The 20,282-nt window shown below is 41.6% G+C and overlaps 1 protein-coding gene across 1 annotated transcript; it reads right to left on the bottom strand.

Moving 5' to 3' along the window:
• Positions 1 to 3,626: 3,626 nt before the first annotated feature.
• Positions 3,627 to 13,323, bottom strand: fzd4 (frizzled class receptor 4). The gene is made up of 6 exons (XM_041046485.1): positions 12,662 to 13,323; positions 9,137 to 9,274; positions 8,531 to 8,917; positions 7,967 to 8,112; positions 7,061 to 7,308; positions 3,627 to 6,915 (listed from the first exon to the last, which is right to left on the bottom strand). Exons 1-6 carry the CDS (start codon positions 12,923 to 12,925, stop codon positions 6,497 to 6,499), a joined length of 1,602 nt encoding a protein of 533 aa, XP_040902419.1. The 5' UTR covers positions 12,926 to 13,323; the 3' UTR covers positions 3,627 to 6,496.
• Between the last annotated feature and the right edge of the window lie 6,959 nt (positions 13,324 to 20,282).

The following is a 20,282-nucleotide window of genomic DNA, read 5'->3' as shown; positions in this document are numbered from 1 at the left end:
AACCACCCCCACCTTCCCAACACTTTTTTTTCCTTTAGTCTATTTTCCTTTCATATATACTGCAGCTTGCTGTCTCTACACCGTCTCCTCCGTGTGTGTGTGTGTATTGACCAGTTGACATTTCTAAAGTTGACAAATGTCCCACTGAAAAAACACGGAATCACTCAGCCTTTCTCCCACATGGTACCACATTTATTCACTGTAACACATTTCCTTCACAACACTACAACCTCCATACACAATAAATAGCTCCCCTGAGGGCTCTTCGTGTGCGTTCTGAGATAGACGAGCATACATTTATTTTCAGATGTGAGAAATTACATTCACCTGTGGTATGTGGTTATTAATCCAAATCTTAATAAAAAATGAGAACACTGCTGTTTTTTTAGGTGTAGCACTTGCTACCCCCTTGGTTGCATCTGATCAGGGAGACAGAATTCACCTGCATGAACGAGATCACTGCAGTGGTTTCTATGTTACCTGAAAGGAGCTGTTCTCAAGACTGTGTGGGCATGTACAGACTATGTTTGATTGACACCCCCTCCCCCGTTGGTTTTGTTGTACCTATCGAAGCAGAACAACTTCCACCATTAACGCTATCAGTACATGGAGTTTGGCAACATCATGTCATTTCCGTCATCGCTCCATCCAGCTTACACCTGACAAGAGGTCTAATCAGCCAGAGTGATTGAAAGCACTTATGTGGTGAGGAGTCTTTAATTTGCCAAGTAATGAGTCTGTCATATGTAGTGGAGTAAAAAGTACAATAGTAAAAAATAAATACAATACAATAAAGTAAAAGGTTTTAGTACCACAGCTTTCCTGATAACTAGTAAATGTCTGTGCTTAATAAATGTCACTGGTTTTATTTGTGATTCACCCAAGTGAACTTAAAACTAGGATGAACGGATGAGTAACTTTAAGTCACTCATCACCACAGTTTCAGTATAGAAGCAGGATTGAAACACTGAAGAAACAGCCACAAATGAGGAGTTGACTAAATTGAGTGGTCTGGACCAAGAGTGACATCTAGTGGTGACAGAAGGACTAGGTGTAGTGTTATATGTTGGCATAGCATAGCTTACACATCAACATCAAATTGTCCCCAGTGTAAAGTGCAGAATTTATGGTGTTAAGTCTCATCTTAAACACCAGACATGAACATTGTTGTTTCCCACATACATAAAAGACTTGTCTCTGTAAAGCCAGCAAGGTATCTAAATTAAAGTCTTTCATATTGAATATCAGCATTTCCTTGATGTTCTGTTGAGTGCAGTTCCAATATTGTTCAACCACATCAAAACATGATACTTAAAATGATGTGCTAAGTTGTAGACACCAAGGTTTTTACAGGTTTTTCTTTGATATTATAATAGTATGCATTTTCGAACATGTGACTTGACCTTAAACATAAAGTACCTTTGCCTGCCAAAAAATAAATTCAATCTTTCACACCCTCTGCCATGTACTAAGAGCTTTCTGTTGGTGAAGAATTCTCCAGCCTCTCACTTGGCTGGGCTTTTGGATCTCAGTCTCAACTCGTTAGCTTGTTTGGCCCAAGAACCAGGATTTTCAAATCCTTCTTGCACCGAATTGGCTCTCGGGCCAAGACAACTACGTCACCCAGAATCCCCAGTGGTGGCCATTACTCAAAACTATTCATACTGCATAGACGCTGAGCAGAATGGGAAAATGATTTCAACATTGCTGAGAGGGAACAGCTGCAGTATTCTGCTGTTTGATGACAGATTTCCTTTTCTCTCTTCCTCTCATTCAGTCATTTCACTTTACTCTTCCTTCTCTATTTTTCTTTCACTTCTTTTTCTTAATTTTCTATGTCTCTGACTTCTTATTTCAGCCTCCCTCCCTCACTGTCTTAGTTACTCTTTATTCCAATCTCTTCACACCACCATGCATGCAAACACACACAAACAGTATATACATAATTACACACAAGGGAACCCAACTCTGAAAATACATTTCCAGTAATATTAGTCCAAGGAATTTTAATAGCGCCCTTTCACATTTCAGCTTTGTAAAAAAAAAAAAAAAAGGCTAACATGCTGTTCACTAACAGAGTGGAACAAAGTGTGTGTGTTACTGACTGTGGGCATGTGTGTGCGTTTCATAGTACGAACTGGTTGTGTCCAAATGTCACCACAAGAGTGGATATCCAGAGGTTATACTGTAAAGCTGTCATTTGTGAGTAAGAAATAAAGTTAGAGGTGTAATTTTCTGTTATTTTTAAGGTTGGAAAATCTGAATTTAGGTAGAGCCGTTAGCTGTTAAAGATTTGCGTGTGTGACAAGTTGCTATATCTCAAAATTACCGCAGGAACAGTGAAACCACTGCTTGGAGGGAAAAGCCTGGAGACAAATGACCTGTGGCATTCAGTGAAAAATGTGAACTGAGACGCTGAAAAGCAGAACTAAAGCATGTTGTGTACTTACACATACACTCATACGCAGAAACCTCCATTTAGGGTATGAATTTGAAAGTACTGAACTCTACTTTTTTCTGCTTTAACTCCTGCTTTTTTCTGTGTGCATGTCTGTGAACATGCATGCAAGTGTATGTATTGCATGTGCATTTGTGTGTGTGTGTACTTGCAGTTCTATGTGTGTGTGTGTGTGTGTGTGTGTGTGTGTGTGTTAGTGGAGCCACATCTGGAAACAATAGAGCAGTAGATGCTGTCACTTTCCCTTTACCTCAGGCTTTTGACTGAGTTCTTAAACAAACACTCAATTCACTCACAGTAAATTACAGGAAGGCTATCTGAGCTCCAGCCTTAGATATTTGGACTCTCTTACTCTCTCTTTTTTTTTGCTGGTGCACACACACACACACACACACACACACACACACACACAAGCATGCCCAGAATTAATCAGTTTCTCCAGATGCAGTTTTACTCCTGCGCCGGTAAATTACAACCCAAAGTGCTTTAAAGTGTAATTGTAAAACCAAATTACAACAAATTATGAAGTGAGAGGAGATGTGTATACTTTCTTTGTGTGCGTGTGCGTATCTGTGTGTGTATTGAGGAGGTTGTAAGTTCATAGCTGATGAGATGTGATGGATGGTACAGTAATGTTTACACAGTATAATCACCGTGCTTCCACTGTGGATTCAAAACAAATTTAGTGGTTATGGAGCGTTTCTTATCCTCAACCAGAGTAGCTGTTAAAAAGAAATGCAAAACACCATCAAAACTTGAGTCACTGCTGCACAGATATGTTGAGAGAATTAGCAGGGTAATGAGGTTGCAAAAGTCCCTGATACAGAATGAAAACATAATTTGTCTCATCAGACAAGAGGTGGCAGCATTGCTCAACCCATTAAGTAAACACATCTTAGACAATGTTAAACGACGTTTTACACGCAGGGTACTGCTTGGACTCATGACAGAAATCTTTCATTCACTCACTCACTTAACCTAACCTAAACCCTCACAACTCAATGCCAACCCTTACCCTAACCCTACTTCTGAACCCTAAAACCAATTCTCAATCCTCAAACAGCCCTTTAAAGTTGTGAGGGCCGACCAAAATGTCCTCAGTGGTGTCAAACCAAAAATTTGTCCACACAACCACAGAAAGGCACACATTAACTTCAACATACTGGAAACCAAAAAGTTTTTATTCATCTTCTTCTGATACAAAAGTGTTTTTAAATAACAAACAAGTTTTTTAAATTTTTTGTCACTGTTTTTTTTTTTTACAAGGATAAATTAGCAATTTCTTTATAATACACTGATGACATCATCAAGACATTAAGTTTCCTACACAAACGAACAGTCTAGACCTTAAAGGCTACGATCAGTGTCGGTGAACTGACCCCAACACTGATTCATATGTGGGCTTCTCAAAAAGCATTTACAAATCTGTATTACCAGTGGTTCTCCATCTTCATTAGGCTGTGGCACACGCTCACCGTGTTTCGAGGCACAACTGTTGTTTGGAAATGTCACCTGAAACTCAGTGTGATCATACGAGAGGGGTCTGCCAAAACATTAAGACAGTTTAAGAGGGGAAACTGCATTAGCTCAGAGGGGAGGTGGTCAGAGGTTAATTTAATTCACTTTAACTCAATGTAATGTTTGTTTGACTTTGGAAATTTAATAAGTGTGCCATGGTATGCTGGTTTGAGAAACACTGGTTTTTCAGGGTTCTAGGTCTCACCAGAACCACCAAAAGTATCTTTGAATGCAATAAGGGTGAAGTTACATTTAACATGTTTTGGGAAAAATAATTTTTGTTGCCATTCTAAATATTTTTGCTAAAAAATACCCATGACAGGCAGTGTGAGGCACTAACTGGTTTCAGATGAGACAGAGGAGGGCAAAGCTCCAAATTACTCAAGCCCTTCTACATTACAATTACCCAGAACCCAATTTTGTTTACTCAGATGTACAAGGTGTAATGTGACACACCATGTATTATACATTCAAAACTTCGAAAAACTTTGAAATACAAGCGCTTTGCTAGATAGATTGTCAGGCAAATATAGGGTAAACAGGAGCAGTTGCAGAATTTGGTGAATGCAAGAATAAGACATGAGGAGTCAAATTATTGTAAATTAAAACTTGCACTTATTGAAAAGAACTGCAATGGCGGAAAAAGGCTTGTTATCAACAAAATGCACCGCTCGCGACAGTGTATCAAAATCTCATCCCTATCATCCATGAAATTCTGAAATGTAGTGTACAATAATCTTTTCCAGGGATGACTTGATTGTCTGGGAAATGAGCCATGATGCAGCAGACAAGGTTAAAGAGAAACAGGCAGGTAGTTGGCTGACAAGAGCATCAGACAGACGGACATGCAGAACAGACACGCATATTAATAGTGCCAATTTCACTGTGCTTCTGTGATGGCCTTATTGAACTGAAAGTATTTGGGGAAAAAATAAAAATACATGGACACAGACCGAGAAGAAAAGCAGGCCGCTGAAATTTGACAGATTCGCTCTCTTATTATTGGTGTTTCTTTTCCCTCTGATAGCGATCATAAGTTGGCCAAAGATGAGCCGGTGGATGAGATTCGTGGGAACTGATTGCTATGTGTGTATACCTGCACACGCGCTCGTCTGTGACAGCTCTTTTGTTACAGCGTAATGTGTCTTTTGGCAAGTGATTGTCTAATAGCCTCTAATTCTTTAACCAGCCTCGGGTCTGATTTTTGGAAAAAGAGAGCAGAGGGAATAATTTAATTTCCTGGATTTCATGGTAACGCAAAATCATATACAGCGCAGCGTTTCCAAGAAGACTGCACACATCACTGGAAGTTAGCTGAGCTAGACTGCTGAGGTAAAACACACAGGCCTACATTTCCCAGACGCCTTACCACTTCCCCATTTATAGGTCAATAAAAGGCACAGTTGGGGAACTCCCAGGATTCATTGCGGTATGACTTCATATCTACCACAGACTTTACCTAAATGAACAAGACAGATTAGAAAAAACTGTTAAGTGATTTTTTTTAACATGTTTGAACAATAAACCCTGTGATTTTTTTTCTGTGTAGTGCGTAATGAAAACTGACCAAACTCTCCCTGTTAATGGCTCTGTGCATATCAATATACTCCCACCAAGGCCGTCCCTGGTTATGCACTTGTGACAAGTGCAGACACTTCACATATTGTATTTAATTATAGTGCATCATTACAGCTTAGAGCTGGTTTCCCAAAAACTTCTGATCTATAATACCTATTATTTTATATTATACAAAAAGGTATAATTTACAAAAATGTAGAATAATCTTCAAATGTAAACTTGCTGGAGATATAAGTATGTCTCTGATTTAAGTTACTTTTGGTCTGGTATTTCATTTGTCCTTTAATTGTCGCATGTTGAAGGGGGCTCTCGTGGTGTCAAGGTGATACTTTTGGGAAACATCAGCCTACATCTGTATAATATATGCACCAGGACCCTCCAGTGTAAAATTTAAACCTTCAAAAGACCCTAAAATCACACAATGGCATAAGGGTTTAGTTGTATCCAGCAGGTTCAGTCTCTTCTGCCGGAGGTTCTGGAGAAAAGAGAGACAGAGAGGTAGACGTGGTGCTACACAGCTTATTGGTGTGTCTGGTCTGCATATTGATGCTTCTGTTCTGCCTTTTCCGTCTCTCTTTCTCCATCTTTTTTTTTTTTTGCTTTCTCTATCTCTCTGGGCAAAGAAAGTCTAACAGAGGTAGAGAGGCTAGTGTTGCTACTCATGTATGACTCAGTCCTCCTCCTCCTTAATTCCTGTTAGAGACTTCGAGTCAGTTAGAGGAGATGAGGCATGCTTATGGGCTCTCAGCAATCTTTTCTGGTGCCATCACATCCAGTGGCTTCCTTGAGAATCTCCCGCTGCATTCCTGTGCCACATTATTCATCTCCCCCTCATCTTTTCATTCTCTGACCGCTCCATCCTTCATTAGGCAGAGTGAGTTTCTGTAAGGGAGAGAGAAGCAGGTACAAGTCCATTCCTGTCCTTTCTCTCGTTCTTTCTCCTCACACCACCGTCTCATTGCCTTTCCCTGGTTTGATCCAGCCCTCCCCTGGCGCCCTCTTGCCCGCTCGGCTCGCTCTGCTATCCCTGAGCAGGCGGGCCGAGCAGCGTTGCCAGGTGTGAAGGGTTTTTGCTGACCAGATCCACATTCCTGATGTGATTCCTACCAGCAATGACATGAAGATTCGAAGCATCTCTGATGCCACATATGAATCCCTGGTGCTGGCCCTAAACTCCCCCCAGTGAGACAACTGGTAGAGGTAACAGCCAATGACAGTGGATGCTGGGACTGTGTAGAGAACAGAGAACACTCCGATCTTCACCATTAAACGCTCCAGCTTGTCTGTTTTGGCGCCGTCCTTCTGCAGATTGGAACGGATCTTGAAAAGAGCCACTAGGCCAGCACAGATAAACAGGGTTCCTGAGGTGCAAAAAGAAAAACAACAGCCATATAAGGACCATCAGATAGAGAAAACATACAGACAATCATATAGACCAATAAAAGAACAGAGAGATATAGGTGGGACCGTAAATATAAATTGATTGTATGACGCGGCTGTAATTACCTATAAGAAGGTATGAAGCCAGCGGAGCCACCACAAAGCCTGTGAGCGCCTCCTGCTGCTGGTTGCCAACATAACAGAGCCCAGTCAGGTCATCTGCATCCACGAGCCTCATTATGAGGATGACGATGGTTTTAACCGCAGGGATGGCCCAGGCTGCTATGTGGAAGTAGGAGCTGTGCATCTCAATAGCCTCATGGCCCCACTTCAGTCCAGCAGCCAAGAACCAGGTGAGCGTCAGGATCACCCACCTGGAAGAGAAGACAAGCGGAGAGAGAGCAAGAACAGTGAGGGAAGGGGCAATCAGTGCTCATGTGTACAATTAACAGATTTATCTTTCTCATGCTGGTAGCAAATAAACATTTCACTGATGCTGAGGTGAACCTTGGGCTAAAGTTGACTGCAAGAGCATCTCAAAACTTTGCTCTTTATATAGCTTTTTCATAGCTAATCTGGCAGATGTGTGCAGTCCTCTGTTGTAATAAGCTCATCATGACACCAGATAGCCATGAGTTACATAATAGAGGGCTGTGGTCATATTTTAGGAGAGAGTGAAGTCCTTGAGCTTTTCGGTGTGAAGACAAACAGGAAAACGGGGGCAAAGTGAAAAGGAAGAAAAAGCGCTGTTACAGCAGAGTGTTTCCACTGTAACTTTGCAGAGAGCACTTTAAAAAAGTGGCATTTTTACAAAGACTGTCTTTGTATGTGGAAATTAATCCATCTAGCACGGAGGTTATGAGACAGGACAGTTAAGACGTTAAGGAAAACAGGATGCAAGTCTCGTGTTCCAATTGTTCCGCCAAAATCCATTCACAACAGCAGATGACAATGGTCAATCTGGGAAAAAGAGATGAAGGATTGATACGATAAAAAGTGTGTGTTTGTGCGTCTGTGTTTGTTTGTACTAACCAGAGTGAGGAGGCCATGCCAAAGAAATAGAGGAGGAGAAAGACTATGGCACAGCCGGTGCTCTTTAACCCTTCCTGTACTAGAATTGGTACGGCTGTGGCATCAAGGTCACAGGAGACACGTTCCCTGCCCAGAGTCAACCGTACCTAGAAAAAGAAACAAGAACAAAAAGGGAAAATAGGTGTGGGAAAGTGTTTATTAATCACAGAAAAACACAAAAATACGCAGCATCTTTCTTTCTGATTACAACTAGACTAGTTGTTTTCTGTATTTACTGATGAATAAAAACAAAGATACCAATTATCTTATTGTTAACTAATTGCTGATTTAATATTTTGCCCAGTATCTGTAATTTTTTTTTTCTAGACGGGGACAAAACTCATTGTTCAACAGAGAGAAAAACTGTGTATGCAACACAGTTAGTTAATCTAGCAGGCAAACTTTCAAGTTTTGCACCTGTCCAGTTGTTTAAAAGTTACCCTAAAAATAGAATAATATCTTATAAAACTCAAATATACAATATAAGTCCATACAATACAGTATAATTCTGAATCTCCTACTTACCAGGTATGCAACACTGTACAGATTACAGCACATGGATAGAAAGATGATGGGCCGCTCAGGGTAGGAGAAACGCTGCGAATCCAACAGAAAAGTCAAGACGGTCAGAGTGGTCGACAGGAAGCACAGCACGGCCCAAACCGCCATCCATGCGTCTGTGAAGACTTTGGCCCCTCGTCGGTAGAGCCCGCTGTCATAGCCGCACTGGAGAGTACAGCTTTCAGTCTGTTTCAGCCAGGTATACTGGTCGGGTGCAGATCCCAGGGCCTGACACTCCTCCTGGTGGGGAGGATGGCGGACTGGCTGGTAGGGTGGGTCCTCGTCACCTGGACCCTCCATACACATGTGGTTGTGATCGTTTTGAGGTGGGAAGAGGCTGCAGTTGAGCACCTAGAGAAAATAGGCTTCGTATTAAGGCTGTGATACATGCTTTTAGCAGAATGTTGCACTAATCTATCAATTTTGTGTGAAAAATGTCCTAAAAGAAAGTATTTTGTCTTTATACATTACAGTTTCTTATATCCCATTTTCCAAATCACTCAACCGCACCCGAAGTTATATCTGTTTATACGTTGTTGTACAGGGTTGTCTTGTGATGATCTGACTCACCTCAGGCCATATGAAGCCAAACTCATGGAGCACTGGGAGGCATTTTCTCTTGACAGACAAGCACATGCTACCACATGGTCCAATCGGGATGGGCACCTTGTCTGTGCACATTGGCACATAGACTGAGCACAGGAAGAACTGGAGAAAAATGGAGACATAAGATTAAGTTGAGTATTTTGTACATTTTACAGAACTCTGCAAAGTGCGTGCTCGGTTTTGACATTTCATAGCATGTGCTGTGAAGAGTAACTACAGGGCAAGTTTTGAAAGATGGAGCAAAAGTCATAAAACAAGCTGTGACCGGTGATACTGCAAATGTGTTCAGTTACAGTTCGACTAATGTGTTGTGTGTGTGTGTGTGTGTTTGTATTAAAATAAGAGCTATTCTCTGGTTTTTATTGAGAGAAAAGTGAGAAACTGAGAAATGATGTGAAAAGAGTGAAAAATGACAGTGTGCCAAAACCAATTTCAATTTAGACCCTGAAAGCGCAGGAGGAGAGTAACTGTTATCCAATGTTATGTCATATTTCAATACACTGCTTTGTGGACTTTGTTCCAGTCAAGTTAAATCAAACTGTGAAGCGCAAGGTAAATCATGTCTGTGGTGCAGTGCTTGTTAGAGAGGTGTAAACAGTGCAATGAGTACCCCACGGGCCCATCTTTCTATGTATTACAACAGGGTTACAGCTGGTAGACGGCTACACCCTGGACTCCCACATGTGGATCCTCCATCTACTTGCATATACCACTCACTATCCTGCTGCTTTTCTCTGCCTTTTACTTTCAATATGTTGCATCACCTCTTCCAGTTGCGGGTCTCTATTTTCACTTCTAATAGAAACTCCACAACTTGAGTCAAGATGCAACAGCCAACACTAACCTGCTCCAAGGTTACGCACACACAACTCTGCGTCTTTAAAAACAATCTGTGGGCTTAGCAACACTGAGGGCATGTGCCATGTAATGCTGTATAATCCCCCCTAATCCAAGGCTCAGTTTTCTCTGTCCCATGGCAATGGTTTTGAAATAGATATCTAAGTCAGGGTTATAAAGATAGTGAACGGTCTGAAGTCACATTTGACCATTTGAGGTGGTTGAGATGTGTGGGAAGAGGTACGCTGTGGTTACAAAAGGTTGCAATTTTAAGTAATTTCATGCCTTTACAGTGAAATCTGTTTGAAGCCAGAGTGTAAAATTGTGCCAGGATCACGATATGAAAATACACAGAAGAAGAAATTACATTTCACTCGGCTACGTTCAGGTAAATGAAACAAACATACGTTCCAGGAGCTTGGATGTGGTGATTGCTGACTTTAAATACAAAGGCGTGTTAGAGTGAAGTGTTTGCTGCAATTTTTCATTTCAAAAATGCCTAAATATTTATTGGGCCATAATAAGAACAAAATGTTTTGGGCTTAGATCCAGTAATAAAGAAATCCCATCTTGAAATCAGCCCTTGAACGGAGCTCAAATGAAACATGAATCCAAGAAGGGTGTCAAGGTTGGGAAATAAATACACACAGAAATATCATACAACTCTTACTCTCTGTGACAATTTATTTGCAAAGTCAAAATACAAAAATTGTGTGTCTGTGCACCATGTTAAATTTGGCCTATTCAATTTAGAACCATGATAAACAAATTGTGTAAGAATTACAGATATAGAATCAGTGAGCTGCTGTTTTGTTAAACGCCCAAAGGACAATAATATTTCTTGAGTAGCCAAATGCAACCAACCAACTGACAAACAAAACACAGACTTGTCTTTTGATTGTGAGTCTAAAACATGAAACAACAAGTCCTTACTGTGCCACACAATGTAAAATTCAGTTATCTGAGTCAAAGAGAACTTCCTTGAAACTCAGTTTGTTACACTGCTCTCTCATCGGTACTGGGGCCTGTAGTACAGTGTTATCTCTGAAAATTATGCAGACTGGGCTGATCTGGAGTCAGTATTAAGTTTCTCGCCACAAATAGAGAATCTTTGTTCCTAAACTGAGCCGCGTTTATTATAGTTGTGTAACGGAAATTTGTGAGTTGATTAAATGAAATGCACGAAGTTTACAAACTGAGAAAGCTGCCCTGTGAGTGAGTGTGTTCATAAATTCACAGAAGTTTATAAAATCAAAAGGTACTTAATTACCTAAAGTACAATTTCTGATAATTCTTACAGGGAGTTACACCTACTCTGCCTGTGACAGTAACTGTAACACATTCTGGGTGTTTTCCCCGACCGTTGGTAACCTGAGTGCTGTCACTTCACTGCTAAAAGCTGCTCCGGTTACTAGTCAGGAAGCCTCCCATTAGAGCAAATGTTAGGGGATACGGTTTCCCTTTCCCCTTTCCTCCCTCTTTAGTGTGTCTGTGTGTGTGTGTGTGCGTGAGAAAGAGAGAGGTGGGGGGTGTTGGGGGTCAGCTAATCTTACGAGACAATTTTCAGCTGGAGGAGGACAGATTGGTTTTATGCTGCAGTTGCTCCTTCTTCTGTCTGGCTGTCTCACAAATGTCCCTTAAGCACTGTATCAATTTAGCATGTCATACTAATTATTAGCCGTTCCCAAGCACCTGTACACATCAATAATTCACAGTATTGTGAAAAAAAAAAAGGAATCACATATCACTCTAAGCAGGACAGTGGACTTGCAAATACTTCCTTTAAATAATGACACAGAAGATCTTCTAGGAAAGTGTTTGTTTGGACGTCTGTGTATACAGATATCTAAGTGGTTTTATGTGTGTGAGAAAGGGGCATCTGTTAATTAAAAAATTGTGAGAGGAAAAGTAAAGGCCACACATTACCACTGGCATGTCCAAAAAAAGAGAGATCTCCCCCATTCCAATTATAGTCTAAAGTAAAATCTCAGAGACAAGTAATGAGACCAATCTATTTTTTTTTCTTACATGGTGCATGAGGCAAACAAGCAGCATTTGTCTTAGGACACTGAGGGCACCATTGTTAACTAGAAGACAGTACAGTATATAGCCCCCGAAGACTCAGCTGTTGCTGTGTGGGGCATGAACTCAGAATGTCAACAGACAGAGGGGGCATTTTCATTGAAATTAGCATGACAGCCTGGCACAACAGGAAGGAAGGAAGGAAGGAAGGAAGTCAGGGACCCCATCCACTTACTCTAAATCTACGGGAATCAATCAACCTATGTAATGCTGCTCATTATCAGTGGCACCATCAGTCTGAACTGTTCACTGAATAGTCAGCTATTGCTAGTAGCTCACTGTCATGTGCTCTGAGACCACACTCTGCTCAGAACACACACACACACAACACACACACACACACACACACACACACACACACACACACACACACACACACACACACAAATATAGCAGACTATCTAGACTGGGCCATGCCTTTTTGAGACCAGGATCACTCCATCCTAAATTTGTCCACGTGTGTTAAGATATTAGTGTGCTTTTAATAACATACTGTCTATTCTATTCTTCTCTGTTCTATTGTAATATCAGTATGTGTGCACTAACTTGTCTATCACATCAGTCCAGTACCTTGAGTTGACTGGAGCAGCCGTACTGTATGAGCGGTGTGAACGTGGTAAGCTGCAGCTCGGCGTCCGACTGCAGCACGTTGCCGACCAGATTGGGCATTTTGGTGACGTTGTATCCGAGACCTTGGCACATGCTGATCCGGATCGGGTCGCAGGTCATCTCCTCCACCTCATCGCCGAACGCCCGCACCACGCAGAGCGGACCGACCAGCCCGGACAAGAGTAGTAAGGCTGCCCCGGTGAGCGACACCGTCATCCCGGGCATGGTGACCGCGACACTGAGCGGCTGCCCTCTGCAAACGATGTTGGAACAGTAAATATTTCCTCAAACACAGAAGTTAGGTTAGGTCGCCCTGGAAACCGCAGCGCGTGTTTATAGTCCAACGGGAGGGCAGCGCGTGTAGTCCGTGCGTTTTGGAGGCTTCAGTATCCCACCCCGAGCCAATTCAATAGGTTAAAATATCCAAAAAGGAGCAGCGACTCATTGCGAGGTCCGTGCGTAATCAAAAGCGCGCTTTCAGTCAAAATAATGTGCAGGTCTGCGGTAAAAAAAAAAAATAAAGGGTTCTCTCTGGATCAATCCCGCATCCTTCTTGCGTTGTTTCCCGTTAATAACTCCGTGTGTGGAAGAGCAGCGCAGCTACGAGATTACAGCGGTCTGGTTTTGCGCCTACTGCCTGCAAGCGTCCAGCACTAAACTTTATTGTGTCTGTGAGAAGAGACTATTTTGCCCGACAAGAGGAAAGCTGACCAATCCATGCGCGGGAGTTGGGTTTCCCTGGCCAACCCCTGACCAGGAGGGCGGGATCCAAGAGAAAAATAGAGGAGCGAGCCTCATGTCCTCCACTCTCCCCCTATCCCCTTCTCCCTTCCTTCAGCTTTTTTTCCCCCTGGTCTCCTGTCTCCTTTGCTCTCGCATCTTTTTCTTTTCTTTCATCATTGTGCTCCCTCACCTCTCCTCTCCTCTCTTCTCCTCCTGCAAAGCAAATCATCGAGCATTCCCCAACTAATTCTGACAATATCCAGAACCTGTATTTATACGGGCTGATGTGGCTTACATATATTTTTATTGGCTGTGTTTTTAGAAAATAAGCATCTGAAAAGTGGATTTTTTTCAGTGTGTTTCTGTGTGTGTGTGTGTGTGTGTGTGTGTGTGTGTGTGTGTGTGTGTGTGTGTGTGTGTATAAGTGTGTGCACGTGTTTATTTCACATTTAAAGTACCTAATGATCCTTTAAGGCTGTCTGGAACTTCACCACAGGTTCCACTCCCATTCTCTAAAGGCCCGTCAGCTCTAAGTGCTCATGACATTGTAATTGAAAGTAGGGCCTTAAGTGATGCTGAAGCATTGGAAATCTGTTTTGCATTGCAATGAATGCACATACTGGACAGGTTTTGTTTGCTCGTGGCACCCTGGGAGAAGGTTTCTCCTTTACAGCATGAAACTTGCAGTGAAGAGTGTTGTTTTGGCTTTTCTTCGTTGCAAAAGTGGACTTGGGTGAGAAAGTTCTTGGATTTGTTGCAAATATTTGGGAGGAGGAGGGCAACTCAAGGAAAACTTGATTTGTGTTTTCTTCCAACTGATTTGTACAATTCTCAGACTGTTCAAGTGTCTGCCAGGTGAAATGAAGCTCAACGTAAGAGCTCCACAGACCTTTTCAAATATTACAAATACCTGAACCAGCGTCCTGATGTTATTGTACCCAGGGTTTTAACGAAACAAGATTCGGATGAAATGAGACCTCAGACCAGCAGACATACAATGAGGTTCTAACGTCTGAGACCACTTTCCCATTTCTTTTTCTCAGACTTTTGACTATATGTAGTAAGAAGATTTTAAAATCAATCTTTACGTATCCTTCAAGTGAGAACTCTGAAATTAAATGATGTCCATCCAAGCAGTATTTATTTAAGTTTTGTGTTGACCCTTTGACACAGCTGAATTTGGCTGAGATAACAGACCTAGTATTGACATTCCACATGACCCAGAAACACACACACACATATACTTTCTCTCTCTCACACGCACACACAGTGAGTAAGTGCGACTGGACCCCAAAATATGTTGAAAAAGGTAGTGGAGGCAGCAAGAACATTCCCATTCAGAAATGACATACTTTCCATTTTAACTTTATAATTAATTTGACTGAAATTACAACCTCAAAATGGGAAACATGGCTGGGAATTATTCACGTAGCTTAAGCCTGGCATGTTTCTATCAGATTTTATGGGAGTTGCTGTTGAGAAGAGAGGCACAGAGCTTCTTAACTCATGAAAAATAACAGGCATCTGTTTGGCTGATCTCACTGTGCTGCCATGTTTTCCTTCCCGGATTATAGTGCGATGTTTAGGCAAATCCAGTGTGACAATTGATTGGCAGCAAGCAATGACCTCTCCACCCAGCCAACCCTACCCCCAACACACACACACACCCACACACGCACGCTTCTCTCTCCTCACACACACATTCACATACACACCATCCCCCTCTGCTGCTCTTTGGCTGAACCTGGGGTTAAGACCTGAAGTAATTAGCACTGGGCTGAAACAATAGCGTGTGCCCTGGAGCTGATGGTTATCAGGGGTGTGGTGTCTGTGTGTGTGTGCGTGCGTGCGTGCGTGCGTGCGTGCGTGCGGGCATGTGTGTGTGTGTGTGTGTGTGCATGCAAAAAGAAAGAGGGGAATGGATGGGAACAAATGGAGAAATCACAGAACCAAGCTGAGGCGTAATTCAAAGACTTATGTACATTTGAGCAGAAAGCAAAGGAAAAAAATACCTATGGTCCTATTTTTTTAAGCCAAGAGTTAAGCAAGTAAGTAATTGATTTTAACAGTAGATAAAGAGAAGAAGAGTCTTGAAAGTAGAGAGAAAGGGAGGGTGAGGTAAGGAGTTGCAGTAGCACATTATCAGCCCAAGCCACCCAGCACACTCTGTCCCCTCTGTTTACTTTCACAGTAGAGTGTGAATAGCAGGGGTGAGCAGACAACGTGTTGGAACTGACAAACTAATGACCATCACACTGAGTGGATAATGACCGCAGTTACTCTTTAAGCCATAAAACCACCGTTGATAACCAAACAGGCTTCCCGTTAAACTCTACTTGCCTGAATGAACATTTGGCTGGTGAACAAAGAAGATGGAAATAGCATGTTTTAAATCTGTTTATTGCTGCATTTAAGGTCACAGATGTTTAGGTGAGAGAAGATATGAATGAAGCTGATCCCGTGCATGAGTAGTACTTTGGTGCTGGTTTTCATGAATCCACAAGGAGTGTATTTTCTGACCAGCCTACTTCTATGCACAAACCGTTTTCTGACCAAACCGGCAATCAGCTGCAGGAGGATATCAGGCTGCCAGTATGTGGGTTAGTGCAAGTGTAATATAAACATTTACGCTGAGTAGTTAATTGATGGTGACTGTATGGAAAACAGTGTGTAGAGGTGAGCCATGGGCGCAGTAAATATCGAATCAAAATGTATTAGAGACATCACGTGGATGGCGGGAAGTGGTTTCAAGGTTTCTCAAGGAGGTAGAGGAGCGTTTAGGAATTTCAGCCGAGCATATCACTCATGGTAACAGTCGGGCCAACTACAGTGATAACATCTTCCTGTGTACAGTATCTAAAAACATTCAGTTCTTGGTTCTACATATTTTTATGAGTTTATCTTTGTTGGAAAATAAAGTGCTGACACCTAATTTTATTTTCATTTCTGAATTTTCACACTGAAAACAATTTTGGCAACAGAAGATTAGATCAGAGTATTAAACTACAATTTAAAACTTCCCATAGAGCATGAACTCTGTGTGAAAGTTTGTTTTGCTGTCCAGTTGTGCTGATTTCCACTGCTGTAGGCCAGGCAAAAATAGTCAGGGCTTTCTAATTATCTATGCCACACAGTTTCCCTCAACACAACATTCATGTGATTCTTTTTGCGTGTTGATGCCAACAGAAAGGACTCAATGGTGTGGTTTTCCTTCCCAAATTACCCACCCTTGCTAACATTTTGATGGTTTAATGCTTTAGAGCCCTGCCTTTGGAAGGACATGTGCCCTGGCTGGCCTGGGATCAAACCTCCCCAGAGTCTTAACTTCCCTAATCCCTACTTTACATCACTGCCACCTTTGTTACTTCCACAAAAAAGAAAAAAAAAATACATGTGTAGAATTTTAGGTACCACACAAGACAGACTGGCTGAGCAAATATAATAAGTGAACACCACTTTTCTTGTTTAATTCAACTTTAGTCCTCAGTTAGAAAGGCAGGACTTGGGGAGATGAGGCAAGTTAAATAGTTTTGGGATTTAAGTGTTATCAGAATAAAACCTTGTTGGAATTAAATTAATCACAGAGTCATATCCACATCTGCTGAATTACATCTGCTCTCGTCTTTGCTCAATAACATACAGTCTCTGTTGGCGTTCCTGCCTTAAAACTGATGCACTAATGTGGAGGAATTGATTTATGATTATTAATAATGTAGCCTTACTTGAGCAGACAGCTGTAAGGCTCAGCAGAGCTAAAACCATTCACAGTACTAGTGTGGGCAGGGCACCTGTATCTGTCCTCAATGATTTAATACCAGATGTTCAGAATTCATTAAGATTTTGTTACCAACTTCCTCTTTTTTGGGAATACTATGTCTGTTTAATTTTATATATTCATTTTCTTTGATTTATTCATTTCATAAAATGTAAAAGAAAAAACTGATGACAAAAAGTCTGAAAAATTGCAAGGGAAGTGAATTTTTTTCTACATGAAAACCATTATCCAGCTTACGTTTAAGCTGAAGATGTCTTTATTAAACCTTTACAAACAGCACTAAATAAATTCAGTGTCAAAGTACAAGGTTTTTAAGGGACTGACAAAGTTGAACTCCTTATTTGAGGTATGCGGTTCTCTCACATCTGGAGTACACTGCCTCTTCTCCTCTTGAATGAATAAGTAAACATGTTAGTTTGGCCACAGTCTTGTTAAGGCCAACTTGTTCTTGCTGTGGGAATGTAACCATTCTAACCTTTCAGCTTGGCAGGCAGAGTGAAAGGCAGTACCCCGAGGACAGAAAGAGAGACACAAGTGTGTATCAGTCACCAGATAGCATCTTATGGCTCAGTGCCCAATCCTTTAGTCCTTGAAGTGCGGTATTAATAGGCCTGCCAACTCCTTGGAATGGTGTGAGTGTGCATAACTGCAAATGTTCTGCGTGCAGGAGACTGAGTCTGAAGGTGTGTGGCTTTACTTCCATGAATTTGGTATTTTCAAGTGTCTATGTGTGTGAATGCAGGTGCTTGGGTAGGTGACCATGTGTGGGAGTGAGCACTTATGTCATTATGTGGGTTGGGACAGTTTAATAGAAGAACGTGTGTGTGTGTGTGTGTGTGTGTGTGTGTGTGTGGGGGGGGGGGGGGGGGGGGGGGGTTCTGCAGGTGATCTATCCCCTCTGGAACAGCAGGCTCACATTACCCTGCTATAGAGTACCATCCACGAGCACACACAACCAGACACTCTTTCTTTAACTCTCCTCCATCACTTTCTCGTACCTCCACAATTCAGGTCTCTGACTCCATCTCTTACCTCTCTCTCGCTGCCACTCCCATCCTCCCCCCGTTTTTTTTTTTTTAATCAGTCAGTCATATGCTCCTCTTTTATTTCCAACAAACTAACTTTCCATTCACTTGAATGGGAAGGCTTAGGATGTAAGAAGCTTTGAAACCGTTGTTCAGGGGATCACTGGCTCTGCTTGAGAATTAATTTTTCGTGTTATAGGAAATCCATTTCTTCACAAGCACTGACGTCCTGTTCTGTACTGGCCTCTGCTTCACCTTTCCATTCCATTTTTATCCTCATTCAGTATTTCGTGAACTTCTGCTATTAAGATTATCTTATTTCTGCTTTTTTCTAACACTTGTGACCACACACTTGTGACCACACATACTTGTATACTTTGTCTGCACACTGTGTCATCATTGAACCTCTTATTCATGCTTATTCAGCAGAAATAAGCTCAAACAACAGTCATAGGGTTAAAGTTTAAATAAGTCTTAGTTTTATTAATAAAAGTACTATACTATTATATCATTATTATATTATTTTGTTTATCAATAAAGCCTGCAAACCATACCCTTAATCCCTTTAATTAAATTAGCCCTAATTATAAGTCCCTTAATTACATTGAGCACAGTAAGTGTGGGTTATGGCTCTCAACCTGTCAAACTACCAAAGCAATGTAAAAACATAACCACATCCCCAAACATGAGCAGTGACACAGAGCTACTCTTCAGAGACTTAAAACTGTACTCACAGTGTCTTTTCAGAAGAAAGTACAGGGGCCATGTTCATTGTAATGAAGTGATGTGTCAACCAAGTCTGTGTCTCCTTTATGTAGTTTGAATACTGTCGTTATCACGGTTATTTCATTACCATCAAATTAGGTTAGGTTTGTGAAACATCACATTGAGGCCTTATCATCTTTCTAGGAACACTGAGAAATACTAAGCAAAGCCTTCCTGTTAAGTCTGCGCATGGCTGTGATTGTGTTTGTGTACTTTAGTCTGTTTGTCTTTCTCTCTCTCTTCTTCCCAACCACTAACAGTGGATAGTAGTTCATCACATTGACTAAATTCTGGATAACCATATAGTAAAAGTCATGTGTCTTGTTTTATTTGCCCATTTGCTTGTGGTTGTACCCCACTGACACACAGTAAAAGAATATCAGTGAATGGTTTCAGATGTAGGCCCTTTTAAGGAATATATCGAAGTCTTGAAATTCAGGTTTTTGTATTTTATTCATTTATTTATTTATATTTTTACCACAGGCTAATGGAAAAACCCTCCCACCGTGGTTTGCCTGCATGGATAATATCCCACATAAAAATATCTTTAATAACTCCAGCGCAATGAAATGACCGTCACTGGCAGGATACTACCATGCACCATGCAGCGTCTCCTCTCGTCTATTCATTTTTAATTCTATAAGGCGCTTTTTTGACTGGTGACTTTGGCCCAAGGCAGCTCTGTCTGGCCTATTTGGTGACAGGCAACAGACTGCTGATAGATGGCTCCTGTCCATGGCTGTAAATCGGCCTCTTGTTGGTGAGTTAACCCCTGTAACCCTGCTCGTCTGTAACAGCAGCCTCCCTTCTCACAGCCTAGGGCAGCTGATGAGCTTTTCCCAGAAATCTGATGAGCAGGTGGTAGCGGTCCAGTTGGGATGTGGACGGATATGCTTGCCTCAAAAAGACCGTCCCCCATTGCTGTATAGGGCTGCGTGGGTGAGAATTTGGCTCGCAAAAGAAAAATAGGAAAATAAAATGATCTCCCATCCATTGAACATCTGCACCGCCAGCTGAAGGCAGCTTCCTGTGATTACAGAAATGTCACGACAGCAAGGTTTGAGAGATGAAAAACCATGTCTGAGCAGAGCACATCAGTACAGAGGTCAACTAAGTAGGCTGGGCAGACTAATTAGGTAGCTGTTGGAGGTGCTAAATGTGTTTCTGTGTGTTGTGACTGTGCTCTTTTGTAGCTATTATTCACACTTAATCAGAAGGGAAATGTATCATGTAAAAGCTTAATTACAGCAAAATGTTCACACATAGACTCACATTCATCCACACAAAGCATTAG

This window comes from Toxotes jaculatrix, chromosome 9 (genome assembly GCF_017976425.1).
Source record: "Toxotes jaculatrix isolate fToxJac2 chromosome 9, fToxJac2.pri, whole genome shotgun sequence".
Classification (NCBI taxonomy): domain Eukaryota; kingdom Metazoa; phylum Chordata; class Actinopteri; family Toxotidae; genus Toxotes; species Toxotes jaculatrix.
This window is presented reverse-complemented; position numbering and strand designations above follow the sequence as displayed.

Coding starts and splice junctions, on each gene's coding strand:
- fzd4 (XM_041046485.1), bottom strand. CDS start 12,925: ATGCCCGGGATGACGGTGTCGCTCACCGGGGCAGCCTTACTACTCTTG. Junction 8,918..9,136: donor TTGGCTTCATATGGCCTGAG/GTGAGTCAGATC, acceptor TATTTTCTCTAG/GTGCTCAACTGCAGCCTCTT. Junction 8,113..8,530: donor TGTACAGTGTTGCATACCTG/GTAAGTAGGAGA, acceptor TTCTTTTTCTAG/GTACGGTTGACTCTGGGCAG.